This window comes from Lissotriton helveticus, chromosome 10 (assembly GCF_964261635.1).
Source record: "Lissotriton helveticus chromosome 10, aLisHel1.1, whole genome shotgun sequence".
NCBI classification, from domain to species: domain Eukaryota; kingdom Metazoa; phylum Chordata; class Amphibia; order Caudata; family Salamandridae; genus Lissotriton; species Lissotriton helveticus.
The window spans coordinates 931,639,295-931,663,979 of record NC_136071.1 but is presented as its reverse complement, the minus strand read 5'-3'; the positions used below and the strand labels follow the sequence as shown (position 1 = coordinate 931,663,979).

General features: G+C 42.4%; 1 protein-coding gene across 2 annotated transcripts in view; it reads left to right on the top strand.

The window, feature by feature from the left end:
• ADAM22 (ADAM metallopeptidase domain 22) overlaps window positions 1-24,685 on the top strand; it is a 1,243,161-nt gene that overhangs the window by 1,148,392 nt on the left and 70,084 nt on the right. For both annotated transcript variants that reach the window (XM_078663588.1, XM_078663589.1), the window contains exon 29: window positions 9,892-9,958. In XM_078663588.1, coding sequence (XP_078519714.1) covers window positions 9,892-9,958 — 67 coding nt within the window. The remainder of the gene's footprint in view (window positions 1-9,891; window positions 9,959-24,685) is intronic.

Here is a 24,685-nt window from a genome sequence, read left to right as displayed (position 1 = left end):
ACTTCATCAGCTCCCTTACTCTTGCCATCTCACCTCAACCTTAAGGTGCACCCTTTGGCCTGGTAGTGATGTCCCTGTCACTGCCCAACCCAACCGCCAAAAAACCTCCTCCCAGCCCTGACTGCCAACATGAAAAGTTCAGGTGACCTAACAAAATCTATATGTTCTTCACCAGCACCTTGGCTCTGACCAAAATTGCATCCAAAAGCACCAAACAGTGCCTCCTCTTCTCCTCAGGCAATCGAATGTCCATCCTATGTGAATCTAACTCTATGTTCAAAAATGTAAGAATCTGGACTGGACCCACTGTCTTCTCTGGTGCCAATGGGGCGCCCAAATCATGCATCAAACCCTGGAACAACGTCAAACTCTCCTGAGGCTCTCCTGAACGTGGAGCACCCACAATGAAAAAGTCATCCAAGTAATGAGTCATAACTTCTTTCCCTACCACATGTGTGAATATCTTTTGCAAAAGGGAACTGAAAGCTTCAAACAAGGAACAAGAAACTGAACAACATATTGGCAATGCCTTGTCCACACAATCTGCCCCCCAAACTGGATGCCCAGCAACTCATGATCCACTGAGTGAACAGGCAGCAAATGAAAAGACAATTTGACATCACATTTGGCTATTGTGGAGCACTTACTGACCTTATTGACCAGCTGCACCGTTTTATCAACAGATGCATAATGCACCTTGCTGCACACCTTAGGAAATGTAATTGACGGACACCCCTTCCGGCCGTGATAGGTGGTGAATGAGACAATATTCACCCAGCTCGTTTTTCAGTACCACCCCAATTGGTGAAATCCGCAGATTCTCTAGCAACCATTCCTGAAACTGCCCTTTCATCCTTCCTTCCTTCACCTCCTTCAACAACTTCTTCCAAATTAACTCTTCCTGCACCCTCACAGACCTTGAATTCTCTGCCCACTGCCTCACCCTAGGGCCCTCGTAATAAAACCCAAAACCAAACTGGAAACCTGATGACAACAAATCTTTCTCTCCTTCTGACCCTACTATAGCAATCCAGTGTTACAAATGGTCCACCTTAACTGGCATACTTGCCTTTCCTCATGGGATTCTGACCTCCTCTCTCCTCCCCCAGTCACTGTCCCCAGTCAATTGTCTCTTGTTGCCTCCTTGTTGCCCAGAAACCCCCTGAGTACCACAGTGGGTAAGCATGTGCTCTCTGCCACATTTGGAGCACTCATGACGGTACTTGCAGTACTCCAGCAAACATTGACCCCTGTTAAAGAACCAACATGCACCTGCGGTCCCCGTTTGTCCTCGTCCTGCCTGACTCACCCTTGTCTTGGTAGGATGCCTTCGAAAGGACTTGTAAATGACCGGCCAGCCACTTGCTGTATGAGTCGATGGAGCTGGCTGCTCCAGCATCATAGTTTGCAGAAATAACCCGGAATCCAGCTGTCCTCAAACCCTCTTTTTCCAGGCTCTTGGCTGATATTAATTTAACCCTGACATGCTTGCCCAGGAAACCCAGGGGCGCTCATGTGACACCATACCCACATGCCTGCACCCCCATCCTGAAAGAGTCTGGCAGGGGGGCAGGAGCCAAAAAACTGTCACTAGCACTCACAGAATGCCTCTGCCCCTCAGGCACTAAGGGTCATATTATCAACAACTAGCGATATTTATCGCTAAAGAAGCTTAGCGACATTTTTTTCATCGCCAAGCATCACCGGATTTTACCGCAGAGCTATTAGCAACGTTTATCTCCAATGCGATAAAATAACCGGCAATAGCGGCGAAATGCGTGAATATCGCTGGAAAACCAGCGATATTCACGCATCATCGCCAATAGGGTCTTAGCCAGAATATCCACCTCCCATTGGAAATAATGGCTAAGAACTGGTCTGAGCAGGCGTTAGTTTTTAGCAATATTCGCGCTTAGCGCACATTTTTTTATCACTACGCCTGCCTTTCTAATAGGCGATAGCGACGTTAGCGACTGCTTTCAGTCGCTAACTGGTTGGGTACGCCCACTCTACATGTCATTAGCGATAAATATCGCTGACATGCAAAGCGGGCACAAAACCGCTCGCTATCATCTAAAAGCTAGGGACAGCTTGCTAATAGGGTAATGAAATTATCGCTGCTTTGCGGCCGAAAACGGACGCAAAAGCGGTGATAATTTCATTTCACCTGCCTTGATAATATGCCCCTAAATTCCCTTGGCCCCCTCGTAGTTGATCCTCCCAGCATGGGCTGTATCTCCAGCCCTTATAAAAAACGCATGGGAATCATTGGAAACACTAGTGGGGGCAGGCACTGGCCCAGATTACTGCCTCACTCCACCGCCTGCCCTGACTTCCATTGCCTGCTGGTTCTGCAGGGCCTGGTTGTGCAAACTCGACAGGTTCCACGGCAGGTCCTGAGGCGTTATGGCCCGCCCCTCACCAAGTCACTGGCAACAGCTCCTGTGTGGCCCAGAGGGATCACCACACCCTCTGGCCGCACGCAAACCGGCAGGCCCGGACCAAATGAGCCTCAGCACCAAGACGTGGGCCCACCACCTCCTTTAAGAAAGGCTACCTTGCAGGCCCCCCGACAAAAGATAATGCCCAGAATCTGGGAGGCGTGCTGCCTCGCGACGTGCGTCCTTTGCTGTCCCTGCCAACAGCCGGCTTGGTTGCGTACCAGATCCTGCGACCCTTCCCCCTCCCAGCTACCACCTCTGTCAATGCAGCCTCCACAGCACGCAATGTGGGGGCTCGGTCCTGACCGTTTTCCTTGCTGTTCCTCTCCCCATAGCCCACGAAGGCCAGCCGGACCCTCTGTCCTTGGCCACACTGACCCACCCTTTGCATCTTGCGGGAGGGTAATGCGCAGGCCATAACAGCCACCACCACACCTCCACCGACCACTGCTTTGGGTGCTCTTGACCAGCTAAGCCCACCTGCACCAATGTGCCCTCTGATAGCAGGTCGACCATGCCTGCTGAAGCATGAGCAGGGCCAGCTTCACACTGTCTGGGATATCCAACGTATGAGAAAGTACTGCTGGAACGCACTAAAGGGAAACGTTTTCCTGACCCTTGCCAACTGGGGTGTACCCACAAAAAATGGCTCTAATACTGGTATCCGTCCCTCAAAACCTATGAAAACCCTGCCACTGCGACCCCTTGGCCAATCATTGCACCCTTTTCCCTCGGACCCTACCACCCGCCAGAAAATTCCAGGAGGGTAGGGCCCTCTGCCCACACTCCCAAAACCATCATTGCTGAAAGCTGCTTCAAGAGTCACAAACCACCCTATCAATATATTTTTCTTGGAATCCGATCATCATAAAGTCTCGTGCTGCACTGCCTTTTCTTTGTAAATGTAATATGTTCTACTCTTCAATTCATGGTTTTGTTTTGTTTTTTAAACTAATTTCCAGGGCCATCTGTGGGTCTGTGTGATTTGTGCATCAGGACATCCTTTATTGTATAATTAGGAGTTTTTTACTGAATAATAATTTGGTTAAATCTTTAACTGGCATGCAGTTTCACAACTGTTTTATCACTGAGATAATAAACATCTGGCTAAACAAGGAGCCTGACTTCCACTCTGGCTGAGTTGAATTCTCTTGTGGAATCCTTCTACATTCCATCACCTGGATTAATGAGGGTGGAAACACCAGGTCTGAATTCACAACTAGGAAATTCTGGTCAGTAAAATTGATGAGCGAAAATGGCTGCATTACTGCTCAACCTGTTTTTCACCTTCATTTGATCACAGCAATGGCATATGTTATGCTCCCCTCACCGTCGACATCAGCTCTTCCCTCCCCAGCCCTTGCCACCCCCATCTTCTCATCCCCTCTACAAGCTTCCAAGCAGGTAGTAAATATGAGTAAAGACTGTAATTCAAGAATGTTTGTATTGAAGTAAAGACTTCAATATGACGTTTCTGAGCCACAGAGTGTCTGATAGCTGTACAAAAGCTGAAAACATAAATATATTCCTGACGTCCACCTGTTAGCAAGGTGTAAAATATGAGATGTGTTTAGGCACACTGGGGTTGATGATGTTGAATGGTTCCTTTAAGGATGACCAGACTGCTTGCAAAACATAAAGGAGAATCTGGTTTCTTTGTCCAATGCCTGCTCCATCGCGAGCAGCCTTAAACCACGCCAAGGTCCTGGTCAAGTGCAACCAGAGGACCGTGTGGTTGGCACGTAACACTGTTTGGTGCTATTTTGAATTTTAAACTTTGAAAATGTATATCTCCTATTCCCCTGATTGTCTTTTTGTCATTTTGGAGTACTTTTGTTCAGTTATTCTCTATCGTTATAATATTGGAATAGGATTTTTATATTGTGTTATGGTTTTGACATTTGTAACTGTTCAGAGGGTGCTGCAGTCCATTAGAGACATTTAACTTACAGACTTTGGTTAGACTTTGTACCATATAATAGGGACTTTTAGGTAACTTAAATATGACAGTATATATTCATTTTCAACATATTTTAGGGGTCAGGAAACATGCACTCGGGCCTGGTTAGCAGACTCTCATGGCACAGTGCCAACCTAGCAGCATCAGCTCAAGAAATCAGGGTGATCATGCAAAAAGAGGCATTTTCCCACAGTTTGTATTAGCATGTCCCTCCCTAAACCCTGCATTACATTCTCCTAAACCCCTCCCATTTAGGAGTAGTTATTTCCCATTTACCTACTACTCTCTCATGTCCTGCCCACATTTACAACTAAATCATATTCTTATGTGTACTGAGATCTCATTGGCAGAGATCTCTGCACAGAAAAATGATGCCCTTAAATGAATGAATAGCATTTTTAGTACATGAGTAGTACTACATCAGTACTACCTCACTCACATACTACAAAATGCAATATGGAAATAGTACCCAATGCTCTCATTTGAAGCTTTTGGAAGCTTTAATACATGTTAATTTTAGAACTCTATCATTGCAGAAACCAAAGCAAGAGCAAGATCATTCTGTGGGAAACGTTTTACCTTGTAACTGCACCTGCCTATAACGTAGAACATTGAAGAAACAAAAAATCTCCTTCAATCTAAGAAGCCTAGGAAATTTGTGTGACAATTTCCACAAACAAAAATCTAAAACATTATTCTGCTTGCTTTGCACAAACGTAGAAAGAAACCCACTTTCATTTTAAGATATCATCCCAAAGCCTAGTGATAAGTGAATATACTCAATGCATTAACACAAACCCTGTCAAAACACATTAGGGCCTGTAATATACACTAAAAACAGCAGACTTCTACATGTCACAGATTCCTTAGCAAGTGTACGTGTTACATTTATGATTTGTAACAATAAATGAAAAGTGTAGGAAATCTGCCTTTTCTGGCCTTTTCAACCCCGTATTTCGCATTTTCCTAGACCCTATTTTTGTTGGCCTTAAACTCTGCACTTTACCCCTGCTAAACAGGAGTAAAGTGTTAGTGTTTCCCCTTTAAACATGATTAAATTTGCTTAAGAATTTCTGCCGTAATTAACTCTCCTATAAGGCCATAGTATCCGGTGCAAACATACACCCTATGCATGGAAAGTCAAATGTCACTTTTAGCCCTGGCCCCTTGATATACCTCTGTAAAAAAATTGTTATCCATAGATTTTCATTTTTATTTTAGATTTGTGTTTTTGTATCAATAGATAAGTAATTTAGCTTGGGTAGACATTGCTAAACTGGGCCGAATTTTTCTTGACAACAATTTTAAAAATGTAGAATGTTTTGCAGTGATGATGCACTATTTTATGGAACCATGAGACCTATATACTTCACGTTGGTGTCAAAACATAGGTTTTGGGGGTTAAGTAAATGAAAATCTCTGGACAGCAATTTTTTTGCGGAGGTATATAAGGGGACTGGGATTATGTGTACTACAGTACCTATTGTGCCATCCCTTACAGAGCAGTGAAAATATGGCTTAGGGCATACCTGGTGTAGCCTGGAAACATCAGCTTGAATCCTGCTGCTCAGACCAGCCAAAATTACCCTCCTGACAGTAATGCTTCCATGAGGAGGAGAATTAAAAATGAAGCAATGTCCCAACAGAAGAAGTCACAGAAATTGAAGAGGATTTCAAGTACCTACGCCTATCTCAAACACATTTCCTAGCCACTAGAAAATACTCTGCAAGAAGCCTAGCTGCCAGTAAGGTCACACGAAAGAGCCTCGTTCTGTAGGAAAAGAGAAATGAAAGTGACTTTTCTAAAAAACCAAATCTGCGTACAGCAAACAATGCAGGTGAAAAAAAACCATTCTGAACAAAACGTTTTGACTCGGCACTGAAAAACAGTTCCTAAAGTGTCACCAGATCTAAAAGAAGTGCTTGCCATTGCATTACTGTCTATGTAAATCACAGGCAGCAATGATGAGACTTATAAAAGTTTGACAACTTTTTTGCAGAAGACCGTATCTATAGCCATTTAAATGGGGACCTGCCCCAGTATTAATACCAAGCTATTTTGCTCAAATGGAGCTTGCAGAGTTTATTGACTAGTTATTCATCAACAGAATTCCTTAGAAGGCCCACATGGGTAGCCATAAAAATGGATTTGGCCTCGATTATATAGGCCCGTGGTGGGAATGAAAATAAACCAAGAAAAACCATGAAAACCCTGGAAAGGGTCCCAAGATGAAAGTGAACATCCAGCTTCCATGCCTGCTTGTTTTCTACAAAGATGTGCCATAGAAGGAAGTAGGCTACAGTCATTCTGAATTTTTGTTTTAACTCTCTGTTGGAGATTGATTGAGTCTTGTGAGAGAGAATGGCATGGTAACAAATCCATGTAGGCCAAATATGACGTTGTTGATCAGTTTCTTGGTCTCAGGCTAAAAATAGCCAGTAAATGAAATTGGCTGAAAAGAAAGAACCTAAGGACCAGTCAGTAAATCTAACAGTGTTGTGATCAACAAACAACTCCAGCTGAGTACTACCCTAAAGTAAAGGTATGTGTAGTGGCTGCTGTGAAATTTAGAGCTTTATTTTTTTTTAACATTTTTTATTCTACAGAGTTTTATATACCGCGAACTTGACCTGAATTGGGTATCAGAGCGCTTTACATAGCACCAGTTGCATTACATGAGGACACAAATGAACTGCAGATGAACTGCTCCCTTCGTAATACTGGGCAAGGTTGATGTGTTGGACTACCTTATTGCTCTTGTGAAGGGGCTTACATGTTGATGGTGCTTATAGTGTATGAAGGAGATTAAAGAAGAATGAGGATAACTTCCACATGATGTACTGCACAGCAAGTAGATGATAGATCACTAAAGGAAATTTACCTATTTTCTAATCTGACAGAGCAATGTCAGGACAATATGCAGGTTATGTAACAGTGCAGCCATTTAATTTGTTTTCCTTATCGGCTGCTGTTGACCTTTTACCTGTGGTGCTCAGTTTTGTCATCTTATTCTTTACCAACTTGGTTTCCTGTGGCCAAACTATTGTAGTGTGTCCCCCTGATCCTCCTAAATCACCTGGTCTTTTTAGCGCTACACATAAATGCACTAGCCTTTTCAGATGCGATTGCTTTTGCCATTACCTTAATTTTGTCTTATAATTCCATCCCCCAATCCCCCAGTTTAAAGGTTTTGATCTCTCCTCTGTCTTTGTCCATAGATGGTGCATTGAGAATGTGATAGACATTCCCCCTTTTGACACCTTCCTTATCTCTATTTATTTACCTGAGTTTTATATAGCGATAGCTAGACCCAAAGGTATCAGAGCTCTTTACATGTTATGTGCATAATTTGATTTTTACTCACGTTGCATGCGAGGATTTAAGTGAGTCATAAACAATCAACAAAAGAATATAGCCCAATAGAGCAATTAAGGTAGTAAAAGTACGTAATAATACAGCTTTAAGTTAAAAAGCATTGGTGCCAAGTTAGATACTGAGATAGTCAGGAGATCACGGAGAAGGATCTTGTCGCTGGGGGATGGATCTTTTGGAAACATAGGTCAGTTTGAGAGCTTGTTGAAGGAGTTGTCAAGCAGTAGAGATTTAATGTCAATCCCCTGCTTTCTTGTAGCAGGGTTATCGTTATAAGCCTACTCCTTGCCATCATAGTGGTAAGTAGGTCTGGAATCATTTGCTTTTCATCCACTTTACATTTGCTCTCTTACACCCTGCCCTGGCAAGTGTCAATCAACATCCTAAATCTCAGTTGGGGTTTTGGTTAATGTACTTGGAGTGGTTGATGCTATTTTAAAAGGTAACAGTTCTCTTATCTCCTTTTGAGAACAAGTCTTTGCTGATGTAGGCTTGGGGTTTGAGAATGTCAACTAGCTTTCTGTCAGCACTGCCTAATTCCTTGGCTGTGTCAGTACTCTGCCTTAAGACTGAGTCTACAAACTGTATTTATTGAAAATCTGTGATCACAAAAATGTTCAGCAGTTCCCCCAGCGGTGACCAAGGCAAAGAGCTCCACGAGATGAGGTAAAACATACATTTACGGGCAATATTGGAAGCTTTCACAATCTGTTTGCAAAGTCAATGTTTCACTGCTGTAAGTGAGGCATGAGATACATAAAAATAAAAAAATATGTAAATCTGTATTTGTAAAGCACAAACTACTCACCCGTATGGGTCTCAAGGAGCTGGGGGCCGTCGTGGAAATTAGGTGAGCTATTGCCCAGAGTCACATGGTGCTGAGCTGAGCTGCTGCCGAGGATCGAACCGTGAACCCTGTGCTCCAAAGGAAGCTGCCCTGACCGCTGCACCACACCTCTCCACCCACTGAGATCATGGACTTGAGTCCTTGGGTAGTAGTGAAACTGGAGTACATGACTTCTGTCGTATCTAAACATGCCTCTCAATGGTCTTCTTTTAGCTACACAGAGGAGTTGCAAGGCGGGTCAGGGGTACAGTCTGCACCGGGCGTTACAAGGTTTGGGGTCGGGGGGCCTAAACCACCCCCGCCCCCTGCTCTTCCATACAGCCGCCAATGCAAAAACGGCCAGCAGCACCCCTCAACCCCACCGACCGCTCTTTCACGCGGCAGCCGCAGGCAACAAAAGCAGTGACCGCCACAGGCAGCACAAGGGCTAGCTACGCCACTGTAGCTACACAGCAATTTTGAAAATCAAACTTCTGGTGCCATGCACAGAAAGCCATGTCACTATGAGGTGAGGGTTTCTAGTTAGAGTGTCAGTTGGTATAATAAAAGATTGGTATTGCAGGATAGACTTAATACAACTATATTAGGACGAGGCATCATCTCTGTCTATTTTGGCTGGACCAGTGGTACTAGTGCAAAAGCCCTTCCGATGAATATGGGGGGATGGTAATACACCCAGGATCCACGTTTAAAAAAAATCAATACACAAACCGGTTGGTGTAAGATGTAGCCTCATTTAATGATTTCTGGATTTGAGAGGATTGAGATAAATGCGGTATACCACCCTGGGACAGCTTCTCTTATGGTATCCAATATTAATCCACTTGTGACTTCTGTAATACTGCAAACAGAATGGGCCACACGGGGAGGTAGAAGAATTAACAGCTTGCTTCCATGTTCTTTGCAGCAGGAAAGTGCACCCAAGGGAAACTGAACTCTGTGCGCTTACAATCAGAAAATGGAATAATAATTGGTGGAGTCAAGTAGCTGATGGAGTACAATTGATGCAATTCACCTAGAGTGAGACAGTATTGTACTCTGCAATGAAAGCTAAGTAAAGCCCTATGCTGCAGTTAGACACCCCCTACACATGGTATGGTGAGACTGCCCTTTGGCAGGACACTGTATTGGAAAACAATATATTGTTTGCATATATTCGTACTTACACAAAACATCTCACTGTTGCACTTGACTTAATGCTTAAAAAACAAGTCGATAATGTGTAAAGAGACACAATGTGGTATTTGATAATACAATGCATTTATTTCAGGAAACCTTGGAGGCAACAGAAAGAAAATGAGAGGCAAAAGATTTAGACCACGCTCCAATTCCACTGAGTAAGTAAAGATTTATGACTAAATACAAGATACACATCCTTTTATGAGTGATTGCTGCTTTTACTTGTGATGAACTAAAAGAAGCATTCTGTAGATACCCTTTGTAGTCTACTTCAAAGTAATTGCGTTGTAATGACTGCATCACATTTTGGTAGTCGGTGTAAGAACTGCAGTATAGTCAGAAAGAATCTTTAGTGTTGTTGCGTTTATAGTCGCAATCTTTACATGTTTCAGCAATAATAGCCAGGTTCGGTGAAAGCAACCATCTAGATGGTTCAGTTGCGTTTGCGTCTTACAGGTAGCCACTTGAAGTCATGAAAGCCTTTATGTGATTGTTATTGAAGCTATTTATTTCTTCACTGTGTGTAAGTGCTCATACACGGCTACGCTGCTTTCAGAGACTATAAAATCACACTTCAAAGCATACAGGCTCTCCTGTATGTCAGAGTTAAGAGTGCAGACCACTACAAATTGTCCCAATAAGTAGAAGGGTAGTCATTTAAACTTGGCTGGATTAGGCTATGCCTTGGATTCATCCTAATTATGCTGGCACAATATTTCCTTCATATCTTAGTAGGCCACCAACCCTCTCAACGACTGCCAAGCCATCCTTGTGGGTTCTGGGAAGACAATTTCATCCTTTCCAGGATTTGACCTTGTTCTTGCAGTGTTCAAATGCTGTGCTACAAGAGACCTGCATGCAGAAATTCTCTGGCCTTTGGATCTAAACATAGTGGGGAACATATATCGAACTTTCGTGCAATGCAGCAAGCCACCTTGAAAAGTCAGGAATGCACTGTATTTACAGAGCAATATACGTAAATGTGCTGCCTGAATAAAGCTATCTCCTTGTTACACCTTACCTGGGCAGGTGTAGCATGTTGATGCATTCCCCGGTTTACAAGTAATGATAAATCAAGAAATGTGCCAAAATCCATTGGTGAATGTGTGGGAACACCCACGCTGCACCCATGGAAAGCTTCCCTGGTCCAGAGTACTGCAAGGCAGCAATTTGCACTGCCATGTGTTACTCCAGATTGTTCAAGCCATGCAAGATGGCCTTGTGTGGCTTGATAAATCTAACTTTGTTGTTGTGTTGCCCTTGCACCCCCCTCTGCGTGGGGCAAGGGTGATGCAACACAATGATAAATATTCCCCCATGTTCGGTGGAGCAGGAGTTCATCTACAGTCCTTTCCAGTCAGAATCCATAATGATTATCACATAGTTTTGTTCTTGAGCTGTTTGTATGCTGCACAACACCCAAAATGGCAGTTGCAGTAATCTTGCAAGATTTATAGTTCTTGCATGCGAGAAGGCTGCTTTGAAGGCACTGCATCCCCAACATCTGGATACCTACTCCCAAGCATAGAAACACCCAATGATATCTGTTGTCAACATGCATGTCCTTGGTTTTCTTTTGTTTTATCCTGTGTGCCCTTGTCTTCACTTTTTGAGCATTGTGTGCCTCAGTACTGCACCAAGGAAGAATGTGGTCTTGAAAATTAGTAGCAGCATCCCAAAATATGGTTATGGTCACTAACGTTACAAATGTAGTGGGAGGAAAATCATTGACTGGTAACCCAGGAATTATGTAGGTGTTGCCACTGCAATCCAGTGCTGATTGATTGCTTGTTAGAGTAGCAGAGACCATGTGTACACACAGCAACCAATCACCAACTACTACTACAAACCTAAAATAGCCCTCTTCAAACATGATATCCTTTCACAAACTTCAATTTGGATCTTGTGTTTGCCATGAAGGCGCAGTTCACTCCTACTTTCATAACCCAAAGTAACATCCTACTAACAATATGTCACTTCATCCTCCACAAATGCATTAGCATCCCGAAACATAGAGTCTCTAAATCTACAATTGCAGTGAGTTACAATACCTCAATAGGCAACCTAGGAGTGAAGAAGATCTTGTCTTGGCCACTTAGTTCAGAGTGATCTCCTATTAACCTGTGTACACACAGAAAAGCCAATTAAAACCAAAACCAACCACTGCAGCAACCAATCAACCACTACTGCAACAAAGCTAAAATATCCCTTCATCAATGCAAGAATTGCAAAAGTGGAGGCTTGTGAAATATCATATCTCCACACATCCTTCAACTTGAACCTTCTTTTCATACCCAGGACCAGGGTTCATTCATACTTAAATAATATTTTTTGACATCCTACTTCTAAATGTGACCCACTCCTCAACAAAGGCAGATAAAACAAAAAGATGTATTCACAGAAACTGTTGGAAATACTTCATTGAAGAATACACCACATTCTAACACCAAAATCTGAATGTATCCAATAAAAATCCATTGAATCTGCTACTCTCCAATTGAAATGTGGTGCACCACAGGGCTCAATTCTTTCACCTCATCTTTTCATTTATATATGAAAACTCCAGCCACAATACTACAAGAAAATCTATTCAAATATATTAATTTCCTTACAATGCTCCGCTACAGTGAAGAGTCTCTGACCCATCCAAAATTAAAAGATTAAAATCCTTCCTTGAAAAAGACAACCAAATAAATGATCACACCAAAGCACAATTCCTACTTCCCTTCCTCTTTGACTTCCCACCTAATCTAAAAATGGCTTCATTCTCTCCATCCCATTGGTATTTTCCCATTTTTGGTCCCTCATCCAAAACGTATCGTCTTTATCATCCGCCAAAATTGCATTCTAAATTAACATATCACAGAACTGACTAAATCAGCATTCTGCCAACTTCAGCTAGTCAGGAAGCTCAAACACTCTGCCCCTCACTCCACTCACAATCTTGGAGCTATTGCAGTTCTGGCAGTTCTCCCCAAATCTTTGACTGTACCTATTAGTGTTCTGCCATGGTGCCACCCAATTTGTTGGTGGATCAAAATGATCAGATCACATCGCTACCATTTTTGAACATCTCCACTTATTCCTTTTGAAGCTAGACTTACATTTGATATCTTGAATAACACACTATGCAATGCACCTCTATGATTAACTCATATTGCTACATCTTTCCTGATACAACTATCTATTCTGTTATTACGCTATTTGTGGCAATGACGATGTTCTCATTTTACCAGTAAAGTTATCTCTAAACTGCTCATCTGGCTTTATGGCTTGACCCAGTCTACAGAAATATTTAAAATAATTATAATAATCTTTAGAATTATGTAGGGGTAACAGTAAATAAAGGGGATGCATTTCAGCTAGGGGCTTGGAGGGTCAATAAATAGAAAATAAGAGTGAAACTCTATAATGGCTCTCAGAACCATATGGTAAAAAACACCTCAGTTATTTACTTTTTACCCACCTACAGTTCTATGAAATGCACGGCTACTCCAAATCATAATTAATGGTAGAGGCATACAAAACATGACTTCCACAACCCCTTCCAAAGATTAATAACAATCTGTGCTCCTTCCAGCCACCCCACCACCTTCTACATTTACCCCCCACCAAAACTGAAAAACAGGCCCCTGCCACCTAGCTCCACTGATCTCTCTACATTTACACTCCCTTCTTATCCAAATTGAGAAAAACTGCCCCTTCCCCCTCTACAATTTCTCTTCTTCTCCACTCACTAATCAAATATAAAAAAGTGGCCTCCTGCCCCCAATTCTATCCATCTGTGCCTCACTTTCCTTTTCAGAGTTGCACTCTGTGCAGAGAGCCATTGCTGTGCTGACCACTAGCTTATTTTCCCCTGTCATCATGAGTCTGCAGAGTACTATGATGATATGCTGATAGGGGAATGTGGGGGTGGGCAGAGACACACAACTACCCACAGTCCCCAGCGTTCTTTGAGTCTGTGGAGACCCAGAAAAGACATTAGAAGGAGGTTACGACCACTAACTGCCATTTCCCTGTCTCTGTCGTGTCTCCCCAGACCCGAGTAAGGCAGTACAACCCAGAGGAAGTGCATACTTCTCCTGGTGACGATACAACAGTGGGAAACAAGTTTTGTTTCCTGCAGCTGTTACATCACAGCCATGGATAACCGGATTTTAATCTGATTATTCATGCTAAAGACTTTTAATGGAAGGCATACATAACAATACAATTGGAAATTCCACATGGTGGAGAAGTTTAAAAAATCACATTAGAGATCTAGATGTTCCTAGGAATTGTGTGGCTTTTAATTAATTAATTCCATTCCTATTGTTTTTTTTGTTGTTTTAAGCAACTATATGAGAATTGGTCAGCCATGCTGGCAGTAAAATGTTCTGTAGAATGGCAGTGGAATCTATTATCTTGATGTATACCACCAAAGGCCATTTCAGACCAGGATGTCCTCACTGGACTAAACCCGACATTCTAAATCAGCCAAATATCCACTATTGATACCACCTAAAGAAAAAGCTAGCTGTCAGGTAGGTCCAACAGTTATAAGGAGAACTCGTTAGATTTGTAGGTGATATTGACCGGGAATAAACTACAAAAATGTTCTTTGTTTCTCCTTTTATACTGGTCAATATAATGAGCGTTTCAGTGCTGGGAACAAGTACATTATCCATATTCGCCTATATACAAATCTCAGTTCTGTGTTAGAGGGCTAGTACTTAAATGATCATTAATATTACATAGAATTAATTTCAGTACTAATATCATGGTAGTGCTGAATTTAGTTCCTAGCTTGTCTGTATCATCATTTTGTGGTATATAGGCAGGTCTGGTAATTAGAGTAGGCATGGTTCTAAATGTTCCTCTATCCTTTTTGTCCTCCCATTTAAACATTGGAGCTGTGGTACCAGTGATAAGGATGAGTATTGATTTGACTGTGCATGCCAAATGTCTCATTTGAAAATTCAGTGACATAACCTTCATCTTTTAAGGTGGGTTACACTTTTTTGGACCCGGTAATGGTGAACAGCATTTAATTTAGGTGAGGAAAATAAAAAGGCCTTAGTCACAAAATGTTTATTTTTATGATTTATAGAACGCAACCCAATCAAGGCTCCCCAGCACTACTGCATTACCCCACACTTATAAATACTGTCCTAAAATAGTACATTTTGAGCTTTTTCCAGAAAAGAACTTTGCTGGGATACGTTCAAAGCTGAACTGGGAGAGAATTCCAGAGTTTGGAAGTCAGGTAACTAAACAATGAACCTCCAACTAGCTTTCTTAAACCTGGGCAGAATTCCTAAGTTGGATTTCTCTGACCAAAGGGCCTGGCTGGCACATATGGTCGAATAATGCCCTTAAGAATCCTAGGACTGGTGTTTGGAAAAAGCCCTGTAGGCAATACATAATGGCTTAAATTTGACCAGCCTCTCCACAGAAAGACTGTGAAGTAAGGGCAGATGAGAGAACACAGATTGAAACTTGCAGCCGAACAGCGTCATTGTGGATTTTTGCAGCCAATTAAGGGAATAGTGCTTGACCATAAACTCAAGTGTATTGCTTAGTCCAGGCAAGAGATGATAATTGCCTGGGCAGTGGTCATCTGCATATGGTCTGGTAAGGCCCACAGTATTTTCTTTAGACTGCGCAGTATGTCAAAGCAACACCCAGCCAATTTTTCAATTTGGAGGTTCTAATTTGACTCGCTGTCAAGCAACAAGTTATTCTGGCCACCACACTGGCGACCAAACTGCTGGCTGATTTCCATCAACAAGCACTTCATCTTCCTTTTAAGCTGTAGACAGTTAATCTCCATCAAATTGGATATAGCACGCAGGCAAGCTCAGAGGCGTACTGTGGTGACCACATACTCAGGGGAGATCAATTGAGTGTCATCGGCATAAAAGAGTAAAGAGATGCTGAAGGATTCTACAAGGTGAGCCAAAGGTTGGACTTAAATATTAAAAGGACTTTGGCTCAAGAAGGAGCCCTAAGGGAATTCAGGCTTAACTGTAAGTGTCTCAGAGTAGAAAGGTTTGTCCAGGACCTGGAAGCACTGACATTTCAAAAAGAAATCAAACTATGTCAAAGCCATTTCTCTGACCCACAGTCCTGTAATCGACTCAGCAGAACATTGTGCGAGACATTGTCAAAAGTGCACTAAGATCCAACAGGATCACAGCCACAGTTCCATTCCTGTATATAATCCATTTATGTTCATCTATTGCCAACAGCGAAACAGAGTCACTGTTGTGCTTTGGCAGGAAACTGGACTGGGAGATATGGAGAAGGCCATATGCCTCTATATAGGAAGATAACTGAAGGTTAATACACTTTTCAATCAATTTGGAGACAAAAGATAGTAAGGAGATGGGTCAGAAATTTGCGGGCTTGGAGGCTTTTTGAGCCAAGGTACTACCACACAATGTTTCCAAGCAGGAGGCACGGTAGTGGGAGAGATTGAAAGATTCAGAAGTTCCATCAGGAAAGGGTAGATAATGGTCAAGACAGACTGGTAAATGCTAGGCTAAGCTGATTCCAGAATTGATCCTGATTTAATCGTTGCAGCCAAAGAAGTCAAGTCTGTAATTGAAAAAGGCTGAAAAAAGGGGAGAGAAGGTCCAAGACCAGTAAGAGAGGTAGGGGAGGGTAAATACTTGCTGGTTCCATCAGGTAAAGCTGTTCATATTAATATCACCGGTTTAGAGAAATAATAAGCTGGCTTCTTCATCTGGTGGGGTTGGACGGCGGCTAGAAGGTTTTAAAAGTGGGGTCTGAAAAAGACCTAGTAATAGAAAAAATCTCTTCAGCTATATTGATACTAATTCAGTTTTGGTAGCAATATGACTCGAGCAGTTCACCAGAAAGCTTTATTCAACCAAAGGTAATAAAAGGCAAATCAATACACAAATACATTCATCAATTAAATAAACAATTACAGAATAAGACATGATCAAAGATTTTTTTTAAAACAGCTAAAAATTACAGCATAAAATGACATATGCATAATGCAGCAATGCCATCAAGCAATTCAAGGATAAAATCAACTGTGTATGACATAATAAAAAAGTGGGTGTATAGTGCAACAGAGAAAACAACCTGTCATATTCTATACTGGCCAGGTAGACCGCACTAACTACATAGTGTTCATAAATCTCTCTAATAAAATATGTGCAAAATAAAGCCAGATTAAACATATAAAATATAGACTATAGGGGTAGAACTAGTCCCATATATAAACAGTGCTCTAAAACCCATAGTTCCTATGGTTAATTACAAATTGTATGTAGCTCACTACAAACAAGCATATGCGAAGAGATGGAAGGGATTGTAAGTAGAACAAAGCTTCCCTATAGTGTCTGACATTAATATCCTTTATGAGTGGCAATAAAATAGATTTCCTAAAACTAGAATAACATTTACAGAATAACATTAAATGCAGAGTGGAATGCATAGAATGATCGTCATTCTGACGCACATCAAGGGTCATCAGATGCCTGACTGGGTTCGGAAAGGCCACCATGATGCACAAGGTGTATGATCTTAACTTGGTCTTCAAACCCACTGATAATTATTGCTTACGCATATGAGATATGATTCCATGACAAGTCAGGAGTTTAAAGGACTGTACAAACTTACTGAACTTTAAACCTTCTCAGTACAGTCTCTTCTATTTCTACTCCAGCTTCAAAAACAATCTTTTAGGGTTTGCCTAAAGGCCTATGAAAGGGCCTCTGGACTAGTATAGAATTCAGGAAAACCCAAACTAATACTCATGTTCTTTATGTACATTAACCAGGGAATACTGGCAGCCTTATCCAACTTCATACAGTCCCTGATCACAATGCGACTAAACAGACTCTTGCTTTGCCGAGATTGATAGCCACAGAAGAAGTGGTCGAATTCTAATATGGTCATTAGCATAATCAAGGCTGAGTTGTGCATGGATAATATAAGTAGCTGTGCTCAGTAGGACCCCCACCAATATTTTAAAACATCCATTTTCAATTCTCTAAATAACCATAAGATCTTTAGTCCCCCAGACACCAGAGCCATAGATTGCGACTGTTAGGCATTTATCTTCATATAGAGTCACAAACTCCTTAATAGGTTTTGAAACCTAGATTTTTCATAAACCTAAAGAGACCTCCCACAGTGCGGGAAAACTTGGCTGCAGTGCCTACATCCAGTTGATATAAAGTGCTGTGGTCAACAAAAAGTATACCTCAATAGGGAAAAGTAGGTAGGGACAGATACAATTATGGTAGTTAAGAAAGAAGGACTTACCCTGTACGATTTAGGCCTGTAAATCATTATGTGAGGTTTGGAGTGATTCACTGTTAGTTCCAATCCATTCACAAAGTTCACAAAATTATCAAGAAGCCTTTCTAATTCAAGTTTTGTTCTGGCGATTAAAATAGTGTCATCCTCATAAAGCAATACGGGGACGGCGTGAGATCCTACCTACAGCACATCCAAGTTTAAATGGACCAAATGATGTTCTAAACTGCTTGTATAAAGAGTGAATAAAAGTGGTGCCAAAAAACATCAGTTTCGGGCAACCTGGGAGAGTAAAAAGCTTGCAGAAGTTTCCCCCTTGGGACCATACCTCACATTGACTAAACCTCGCTGTGACACTCTCTAAGAACGTAGACAATGTTAGCCTCTACTCCCATGTCTGTCAGGATGCTCCAAAGTTTAGTGTGATTTAAATAGTCAAAACAGACTTTAAGTCCATGAAGGCTAAATAGAAATGCCCTGACTTCACCATAGTGTATTTATTAACTATTAGCTGTAAATTGAGGCATTGTTCCACAGTGCCTAGGCCCTCCTTAAATCCATATTGAAAGTCAGACACAATATTTTTAACCTGGACGCAGGTCTCTAATCTGTCTAAGATAACTCTGCCCATAATCTTTGTTACTTAGTTAATCAGGGTGATGAGCACCATAACATTTTTGGCTGCTCCTGTCTCCTCTCTTGAACATGGGCACAATGACTGACTGTGCCCAGGACTTTGGTAGGCCACCAATCTTAGATATGACATTCAAGACATTAGTCAAAAGTGGTTCCCAAAAATCTTTATATAAGTCCGCTGGAACCATGTCAGACTCAGAGCCAAGTGTCTTTCCTATAGGGCATCTAGTTATGACTGCTATAACTTAATTCAACTCAATCGTCATACCTGTATCAGGAGCCACTGAATTTTCTACCAAGGTACCAATGAGATGTGGTAGTGAGTTAGGTTTGTCATAACATTATTTAAAGTGCTTAACCAATCTATCCGGGCTGATGATCAAAGCAATCTCTGCTTCTGGATGTTCATTAAAAAAGGGTTGTTTATCACTTTCCAAAATTGCAGAGAGTCCTTAAAATTGCTGGCAGTTATCAGGGACTCATAAGTCTCTGATATTATCTCACTCTTTCTTGATTCTAATGCTGCCTTATAGGATGTATGACTCATCCTAATGAGATCAGCATCGTGTGGGACCATTTTATTAGCTTTAAGGCTGCATAGGCTTTAGAGCAATTGGAGTCAAACCATCTAACTGGTTTCTGTGGACGATTTGCAACCTGAAGTGTGAGCATCTCTGCAATCGAGGTACACAGAGAATCAAACCATGTTATAATTTCAGTGGGTTCCCCTTCGGTGTCTAAACATGTGAACAATGCTTCTCTATTGATCTGCACAAGACTATTAAACAGCTTTAACTTGTCAATATTGCCTCATGTCTATAAGTCATTTTTATTCTTAGTAGCAACTAAAGGGACAGGGATCTCGCAGGTATTCAAAGGGTGTGTGTAGCCTAAAAGGAAGCCAGAAAGTAAGTAGTGATCACTTAACATGTTTTCTTGAACATTATAACAAATAGGAATTCCTAGCAAATCATCTGTGAACAGAATAAAATCAATAATACTATAACAATACCTGCCTATGTAAGTTGGCTTTTAAACAGGACGATCAACAAGTGAGTCAAAAGTGAAGTACAATCAACACTTACCTACAAGTTCATTAAGAGCATCCCAATACAGGTTGTGGGTAAAGGGCTTTAATGGATCACCATGAATGTCACTTAGGCCACAATTCACGTGCCAATGCGGTTACAGCAACAGATGTTAAAATCGCCCATCCATAAAATGGAAACCCAGAACGTGTGGAAAACCCCTCCATCTCTCTACTCACTGTATTGATGATAGTACAGTTACTGATATCAAAACAAACATTATAGTAATTAATCAGCAGAAGCTCCTTGGAGTGGTATTCCAACCAAATTAATTGAAAGTTCTAAATCTCAGGTCCACTCTAATAACATGGCCGGGAAATGTAAATCAAAGTCAGTAAGCCACCCGTACTCCTCCAACAGACCCCGGGGTTGATAGTGTAAAATAGGACATGTATCATTGTATGTGGCATGGATTGACTGACCATGTCTCTTGAAGCGCAATGTTGTCATAAACTGTGAATAAGTTCTAACCAATGGGCTGTTTCTATGGCTTTATGGTATTTCTGAACTTACTCTATAAATTACATTTCAACATGGTCATAGTGTTTCCTCCAAGCCCGTTCAAGCTTTTTACACTCCTTTCTGATAGCCATCAAACTGGCATTGAACCAGGGAACGGCGTGCTTGGGGGGGGGTTTGAGAATCTCTCCTTTATGTGCTCAAGACTAACAAGAGGCAGGTTCTCACACTCAGATCCGCATACTCCATCGTGTCTGGGAGATACAGCTGAAAATGCTCTAGAAGGCTTGGCAGGGACTGTATGTTTAGTCTAGACCATGGTCGATACTTGAAAGGAAGCACTGACTTGAGTGGAAAGAAGTCTTGATAGAGATCTTTGTCAGAATCATAAAATTATTTGACCAATTAAGAGAGGAATGCCAAACTCTAATGCTGCAAGGTTGGAAAACATTGGGTCCATTATATGGCCTGAAGTGAGGGTAGGACTATTGATAAACAGCTGAAGTTGAATTGGCTCAAGGTAATCTAGGAGATTCAACACATAGGGACATTGAGTAATATCAAAATTAATATTGAGGTCTCCTATAATTGTAAAATTGACTGCTTTTAATGCATAGGGCAAGGCATAATGGTATCAACCAGATCCTGTGCAAACCTAGTATTAGATCCTACAGAGTGATACAAAAGTGTGCCTGAAAATGAAAATTCATGGGAGAGCATCAAGTAGAAAAACAGCTCTTCGCACTTCAGAAATTGCAAGCTCCTTCGATGTGCATTAGAAACAGGTTATCGCAATGCCAACTTCTGGTTTATCTATTTGATTGTACCTCACAATCTGGTACCCATCAGGTAAGGCAAAATCCACATCAGAGGTAGCTTGTTTGCTGGCCCATGTCTCTGTTAAAAATAGCACATCAGGGGATAGGTTATTTAGAAATGTCAAAATATCCCATTTATGCTTGGGAATAGAACTGCAGTTCAAACTGCAAAAGGAGAAACTAGCGTTACCTTTGCCAAGAGAATTGCTTTCCCTACATGGCAAAATGTTTACCTCAGCCTCCTCACAGTAAAGATCTGGCTTCATCCTAAAAGAGCAATATTGGCTAGATGTGACTTTCCCAGCTACTGAGATAGGATGAAAACATTGAAACGAGGTGGAGCTAGAGGAAAAATCCGCCGAATAAAGGAGCAGCTGAAATTGACATTGAGTGGAGCACCTGGCTCCATCCAGGCATGGACGGGCACAGATGGGCTTGCCTTTGAAGTGCCAGTGATGCTCCTGCTGGCACGTGTCCGCATATGGCCTTCCATTTTCAAGAAAAGACCCAGTCGACTAGCCGATGGCACTCAACCCTCAATAATGAGACCTAGAATAGGGCACAGACAAGATGGCAGAAAATAAGTACCCTAACTAATCCTCTGCAAAACGACATGGACCAAGGTAAGTCAGCAGTACACAAATAACACACAGGCATGTTAAAAATAAATCATTTTAACCTTTGATTCTGGAAGTGAATTTCTGTTTTTCTGTAACCCTAGTTGAATGCTGGGCCTGGCTATCACAATAGAAGGTGGTGTCATTTTAAGTAGAGCAGAGCTACTGACTTTTTCAAAGGGTCAGAACATCAGTATATAAAAGGTAGGCCAATTGGTTTTACCTCGGGTTACCACATCAAAATATATAAAGCAGACTTATTGGCTGTGCCAAAAGATCGCCACAATAAATTATTACTAAATCCAATAACCATAATCTAAAGCATTCATTATCAATATACACATGCAACGCTCAATAATAATTATCACAAAAATATTTTAACTAAAGCAGTTTTAGTCAAAACAAACACAAACATGTGTTAGAGTCGTTCTTCAGGCCAAGGCTGTGGTGAACAAGTTATTTACCTTCAGTAACTCCTTAGCTGGTAGAGACTCTTTCTAGCTGTAGATTCCTTGGGACGCAGCTTTGCCGAAGAGCAAGATGGCTGCTCCCTGAGAGGCCTCTGCCGGCTGAGCAAAGATCCCATATTAATATGGCCTGATTCATGGCAATCCAAGAGACATTTTGCTGCTCTATTTGGGGCTGGATTACTGTGTGAGTGCCATTCCGGCATCGGCTGAGTAGTAAAGCAGTATCAGGCCTACATGCACGACTGGAAGACTGATGCTAGTCCCGGCCAGCCACGATTTATCTTGTACCTTGAAGCTCACATGGGGTGCGGACGGGGGAGGAGGATGGACTCAGCCTGAAATTGGCGGTCCCCTGGAGGCAGTGAGTTTTGCCGAGACTATGGGCCTGCTGGGCCGTGGAGCAGATCACAGGTCTGACACCGAGGTGGCCGTACTGGGGGGGGCGGTGCCGGGCCAGGCAGGCCCATAGAGTAAGCGTCCTTCTCCCTGCCTTAATCGATTGCTGGCCTCACCGGACCGTACTGCCGCTGTGCCGTCTGCCACGGAGCGCGGACAGACCTTTCCCCTGGCAGCCGCCGCGGCCACGTTAGGGTGATTGAGATCACTGGGGCCAGGAATTTTACAGGAGCACGCCTGGATCCAAGCTCCCTGTGTGGTCCAGAAATAAAAAATGCATGTGGAGGCCTGAAGGTACTGATAACTCTTCTTCATCTTTAAAACATTTGCATCACAACGATTTGAGTACCCAACTTGGGCATGTCACCCGTAGTATAGGACAGTAGTAATCTACCTCACTTGGCTGCTCCTCTAGCTTACTGTGGCACTTAAAACAAGGCAGTTGGTGGTCTGTTGCAGCTAACCCCACATACCTGACCTGGTCAAATTGTGCATATGGGGACAGAAGGGCCAGCATAAGAGGTAAGCTGTGATTGAGTGCTACGCCCCCTTGGTCCTATTGCGACAAAGTCACCTACTGATCGACCACACTTGCCACTGGCATTTGATCGGATCGTCAGACCTGCACTTGCCCCTCGCGAAGGTGAATAAGCGGGGTGAAGTGGGGCTGCATCACAACCAACTCAAGTTTCTCTTTTTTCGCCATTACACTCAAAACCACACAACCACTGCATAGCGCAAACAATTTGGAGAGTCTGTTGACCTGTTTCCCTGCAATATTACAGTGTCTGATATGCCTGATTCAAGATGGGGAAACATGATGTGAAACAATCAAAGCTCGCCTATGAAAATAAAAGGCTTACCTGACTGGCAGATCTCGGAGCAGATTCCGACCCTGATGTGACTAATTGGGAGAAGCCAGAGTGGCAGGATCAGTGGCGCAACAAAACATGAGGGGGGCCCCCTGCAAGATGTGCTGAAGGGGTCCCTCACACTCACATCAGTAGGGGTTGAGGGGGCCCCCTACAGGATGGGTAAGCCTGGGGGCCCCCACTCTGCGGGGGCCTTTGAAATGCCCCTGGGCAGGATGAAGAACTCCGCGCCATCCTTATAGATGTAAAGACCAGTCTCAAAATTATAGACTCCAAACTTGATTTGCTGACATTTCGCTTGAATTAAGTCAAACAGCAGGTGGATACACACGAGTCCAGACTAGACCAGCTTGAAAACAGGGCATCTGATATACATGATTACATTTCCTACAAGTGGAGAAAGTCCTAAACATCATCAAGGCCAATGATGAAGACTTAGAAGCCTGCTCTAGACGGAACAACCACTGCGTTACCGGCATCCTGGAGACCACTGCAATATCTAAAAAGGAGGACTTTGTGGAAACACTACTGCAGGAACCTTTTGGCTATGACTTGACTGCTGTCTTCATAGTGGAGCGGGCCCATCGCACTCTCGGTTCCAAAACCACCCCACATCCCATAGTGGCACGTCTGCTAAATTATCAGGACTGAGACATGCTCCTGCAACTCACGCAGGAGCGTGGGTCCATACAACACTAAGGTAATAACATTTTGTTTTGCCCTGACTTTACTGCCTTGGTTCAAGCTGCCCGTTGTGATTTTTTACCAGCCAAACGCATCCTTCAGCAGGCGGGTGTGCAATATGCACTTATATATCCTGCCAAACTATGAGTTTTCTTTGAAGGGAAAACACATTATGACACAGATGCAAAATTTGCCTTTACATGGAATATTCATGGTCTCAATGACCATAGGAAAACACGTTTAGTACATGCATATTTACTCAGACATAAAATAGATATTTGCTTGCTTCAGTAAACACACCTTTGTAGCAGATTGACAGCTAAATGGTGGGGAGATGTATTTGTAGCTGCATACTCAAACTATGTCAAGAAAGTGGCTGTGTTGATATGTAAAGGGGTCAGATGGATCGCCTTGCAATCGTTGATTAATCCAGAAGGCAGATTTGTAATAGTGGAGGTATCTATATGGGGGAGACAGATCACTCTGGTGGCAGTTTATGGGCCCAATAGGGAGGATCCTGAGTGCCTCAGCAATGTTTGGTAAAAAATCACCAAGTTTGGGAATT